The following is a 4,770-nucleotide window of genomic DNA, read 5'->3' on the forward strand; positions in this document are numbered from 1 at the left end:
TTCACTTTGACATTCAGAGTACTGGGCAGAAATCATGTCGAGTCAACACTCGCCGCAGGCCTTCGCGATGCTTTGTTTTAATTAGACAGTCGGATTCGCCTGGTTCGCACCAGTTCTAAGTCAGCTGCTAGGCGCCGTGCGGAACCGGGCCCGGGAGGGAAGGGCTGGGCTCACGTCTAGAGTTGCCACAGCCGCTGGCCCCCTGGGTGCCCGGGCCCCCATCGGGCCCATGACTCCACTGAGGACCACTGCCCCTCCCCCCACCGCCTGCCACATCCTGATGTGGGACATCGCGAAGGGAGAAGGAGGAGCCACGTGGGAGCAGGCGGGACGGAGAGAACCGCGGGGGCGGGCCCAGGCGGGAGCGTCCCAGGCATGGGGGATGCGGTGGCCCCTTGTCCAGGCTCAGCGCTTTCCAAGGCGCTTTTCAATTCGGGATGGGTCTTGGAGAGAAAACGGAACATGGACCCGTACCACACCCTCAGCCCCTGCTACTTCCCCAAGGGGCAGGAGGTGGGAATGAGTATGTGCTGACACAAGCGAGGAGCTAGTGCAGGCAGAGGGTGGAGAAATGGGCGGCACCTGAGCGGAGGGTTGGGTCTGTTCAGCAGCAGAGGGTGAAGATGATGGCGGAGGAGAGAGGGAGGAGGAGGATTAGGAATTGGTGGAGGCGGGAGTCCAAGTGTCTGGCTCTTCAGTAAGCACAGAGGTATGGTAGGGTATGGTAGCGAGAGTCAGGGTTATTTTCAAGTTTTGATTTCGCCGCCATGCTCCTTTCAGTTGATTTAGCTAAAAGGACCTGTGGTGTGGAACACTGGATGTATGGGGACGGGCAGGCTCGGAGATCCCAGAAAGCCTGAATGTATAGAACCTCCAACCATTTTCCTGAATGGTGGCAAAAATTGTCCAAGTCAGTAAGAATGCTAAAATTGAAAATACCCTTGGAGGGCCACCTAGATTGGTTGTCTAAGGGGTATTGAGGCCATTTTTGAAAGGAAGACTAGCCGTTTTTGCAGAGGAAGACTAGCCGTTTTTTTGCGGAGGCTATGGGAAAATCCGTTTGGAGAAAGTTAGGAGGAGACAGCCCAAGGGGTTTTAGGATTAGTTTTGGGCTCGGTATTGCCCATGATGCCCCGAGACCCTGGAGAGTTATCCCCCAAGATAAGGCATCCCCCATCTGAGAGGAAACTCTAGAATAAACGGAGGTGGTCTCCTGCTAGTGAGATGCCTTCCAGGTCACAGGGTCCCAAACAGGAGCAGAAAGCCATCCCTGGCGTGGCTGCGAAACAGGTCAGGAAGGGCTCAGATGGAGAGGTGGCAGGGCAGAGCTTACCCGAGTCCAAAACTGATTGCCGTTCTCGACCATCGAGGTTCGGTTGTAGAAGAGTCCCTTGGAGTGGGCCAGTGCACCTAACCATTAAGGGGGTCTCTAACCCGAGTTTTGGCACCAATGTAAGGTGGTCACGAGGCATCAGAGACCAAATCAGTCGAATTTAAGCAAACAGGCTTTATTCGGGAGAAAAACCCAGCCTGGGTGAAGTCCCACAGTCCACAGTGTCCAGTCCGAGGGAGTTGCACTCCAGGCTACAGGAGTGGTGTTTATATTGCCTGGGAACATGTGACTTGGCTGCCTTGAGATCCATATAAGGTAAAGTAGTCAGGGATTGGGAGATACAGGAATGTCCGGCTTTCTGGAATGTAAGGTGTCTTCCTGATTCCGGGTGTATTCATGCTGGGTGGAGGGTGGCAGGCCGTGTGAAAGGTGTCAGTGCAGGGTGGGCCAAGAGCAAAATGGGCTGTGAGTAAAAAGAAAAAAAAAGCACTTGCAAAGCTGCTGACAGATTACATTAGCCAGCTCTGGTCAGCTCTGCAGGTGTGTGGGAGAGATTCAAGGTCACTCACTGCTAGTTTTTTCAGCCAGATCTGGTCAGCTCCACATGTGGGTGGGGGAGATTCAAGGTCACTTGATGCTAGGAGCTGACCTGATATTGAGCTGGCCAGAGAGTTTCTAAATGCTTCCTCCCACCGACCCACACACACTTTCTTGATCCCAATTCTACCTTACAAATCTGGCTGGACTAGAGGATGTACACTGGTACACATGGCAACTGGAAACATAGGGAATCCCTGACAGATGATCCCTTCAGGACCAGTGCAAGAGTGGGGATACTGGGAGGGTGGGGTAGAAAGTGGGAAACCAATTACAAGGATCTACATATGACCTCCTCCCTGGGGGATGGACAACAGAAAAGTGGATGAAGGGAGATGTCTGGCAGTGTAATATATGACAAAATATTAATTTATAATTATCAAGGGTTCATGATGGAGGGGGGAGTGGGGAGGGGGTGGAATGAAGAACTGATGCCAGGGGCTTATGTGGAGAGCAAATGTTTTGAGAATGATGAGGGTAACGAATGTACAAATGTGCTTTATAAAATTGATGTATATATGGATTGTGATAAGAGTTGTATGAGCCCCCAATAAAACAATTAAAAACAAACAAACAACAAAAAATACCCCATGATCATCTTCCAGATGATGACAGCCAAATAAAAAGAAAATAAAATAAATAAAAGCCTGTAAATAGTTCAAGGTCTGTTTGTTGACCTTTAGTAGTGTTTTCTGGTTGAGTCTGCTGGTTTGCGATGCCCTGGCCCCACAGTCTATTTTTGGTATTCCCTGGGGACTTCATTGCTCTACTCCCCTTGCTGCTCTGTTTCACCTTGGTGTGGTGGGGTCAGATTGGGCACAATTACCACAATGTGTCTCCAGTGTTGTCCCCTGTAGGGTTATGGGTCAGTGAGGGATGTCTTCTAGTATGGCCTGCCATATGGTCCTCTCTGTGCATTGGCTACTCTGAGCAGGGATATCGTCCTCAGGGCTTGGTGGGCCAGGATGTGCTCCACTCTTCCTCCCCCTTCATTTGCTCCCGTGTGCTCTGATCAGACATGTCCCTCTCCCTGAGCTGTAGCTTCAGTGCTGTCCTCTGAAGTGAATTCTTCTTAGGGGAGGGGGTTTGTCCGCATAGTTGGGATTGGGCCGGCCCCTCAGACCTCTCTATTGGTTCCCTGCTTCATGCCGGTATGTTGCATTCACGTCTTGGAGCACCGGGTTGAAGAGACGGTAACTCTTTATGGGAGTAGAAAGGCTCACCTGTTGTCCTCAGAGTAGCTGGTGGTTTCAAACTGCTGTCCTTGCGGTTTCTAGCCTAGCACATAACCACGACTCCTCCAGAGCTTCCACACAGTCTTATTTCCTCATTGTGCTCCTTCTTATTTACCTCCTAGAAATCACAGGCCCCACCAAGGTGTTGATGTCTTGTGCTCTGATGGAGCTACTGTGTATGCTCCTTTCACTGGAATGATTGTGGGACAGGAGAAGCCTTACAAAAACAAAAATGCTATCAATAATGGCGTTCGGATATCTGGAAGAGGTAAGAAAGACAGATACCTGTGACACTGACTGGAAGCGACGCTGCTTTCATTTAATTACAGGTTCCAAACATAGAAGCTTGTATCTCCTTCAAAATTTTAAAACCTAGCACATGAGAGAGAGACAACCAAGCTAACATAGCTGATACATTTTCAAAGTTGTTCCACCGTTTTCCCCAAAACTCTCTGCTTTAAGTGCACAAGCCACCAAACCCAAAAGTTGACTGAACATCTTCCATCACGTGGCCGATGTGGCTTTCCTCAATGATCTACAAACAAAGGCACTTGCAACAATATTCACCCTAATGGATCATTTCATTTTTCAAATACTCTCCACTTGAAAATGTTGGCAGTTTTGCAAGCATCCAGGGGGCAATATTACCAATGACCTCGTTGGAAAGTAGCGGTTGGCCTTCTGGTACTCAAACGTTTAGATTTGCTATCTACTTTAATTCTATTGAGGGGAAACCTACAAAGGGGAAAATGCCCACTGTGTACGATTCAAGGAGATCTCACAGCGCAAATACATCAGTGCAATCAGCACTCAGAGCTAGAAAAACAAAACAGCACCAGACTTCTGGGGGCTTTTGGGCTGCCTTTTACTCATGAGCTCCTGCATGCACAGTCCCAACTCTAACACCGTATGTTAATCTTGCCCGTCTTTGCAAAGTACATAAATGGGATGCACTAATTTTTTGTTGATATTGCTTTCTTTCCACATATTTGTGAGATTCATTCCACATTCTTTAGGGTTTGTTCATTCTTTCAGATGTATATATTTGCATGTTATGAGGCCGTCTTCTCATTAAATCTCTAGAGTTGACTAGCGTCCTGATTTAGGGGATGTTTAAAACACTGCTTTCAACTGTCTTGTACATGTCTTTTTAAAAGATACTTTGGGTTTCCAGTGAGCAGTTACAGAGTGATTTAGGTTCTCATTCAACAACTTCTCCACAAGTTGTTTAATGGCATTGATTACATTCTTTTTGAGGCATGAATAGTCTCGTGATTTCTGTTCTGGTTGCATCATTTCCATTCATTTAGTTGCCCTGCTTACTCCCTTACATTCCACAATTATTTTAGCATGATTATTGACTACCTGGCCTCTTATGAGTGATTTTTTAGAGAAGCGTAGTACTTATGGGTGCTACTCGTTTTTAAAATCAATTTGTTATTAGGTACAAAGTAACCTTGGGTGAGTTTTGGTTCAAGGTTTGAAGACGATCTCAGAGAATGTTCTAGTTTCAATCAATCCAGTAGGTCTTTCCTTCCTTCCTTCCTTCCTTCCTTCCTTCCTTCCTTCCTTCCTTCCTTCCTTCCTTCCTTCCTTCCTTCCTTT

At 47.9% G+C, this 4,770-nt stretch overlaps 1 protein-coding gene across 1 annotated transcript in view; it reads left to right on the forward strand.

The window, feature by feature from the left end:
* The window catches only part of LECT2 (leukocyte cell derived chemotaxin 2), a 21,713-nt gene that overhangs the window by 11,147 nt on the left and 5,796 nt on the right, over positions 1-4,770 (forward strand). Inside the window, exon 3 of the mRNA XM_045285395.1 lies at positions 3,288-3,433. Coding sequence (XP_045141330.1) covers positions 3,288-3,433 — 146 coding nt within the window. The remainder of the gene's footprint in view (positions 1-3,287; positions 3,434-4,770) is intronic.

Source organism: Echinops telfairi, unplaced genomic scaffold, assembly GCF_000313985.2.
Source record: "Echinops telfairi isolate 266 unplaced genomic scaffold, ASM31398v2 ScPeMD7_7469;HRSCAF=8507_1, whole genome shotgun sequence".
Taxonomy (NCBI): domain Eukaryota; kingdom Metazoa; phylum Chordata; class Mammalia; order Afrosoricida; family Tenrecidae; genus Echinops; species Echinops telfairi.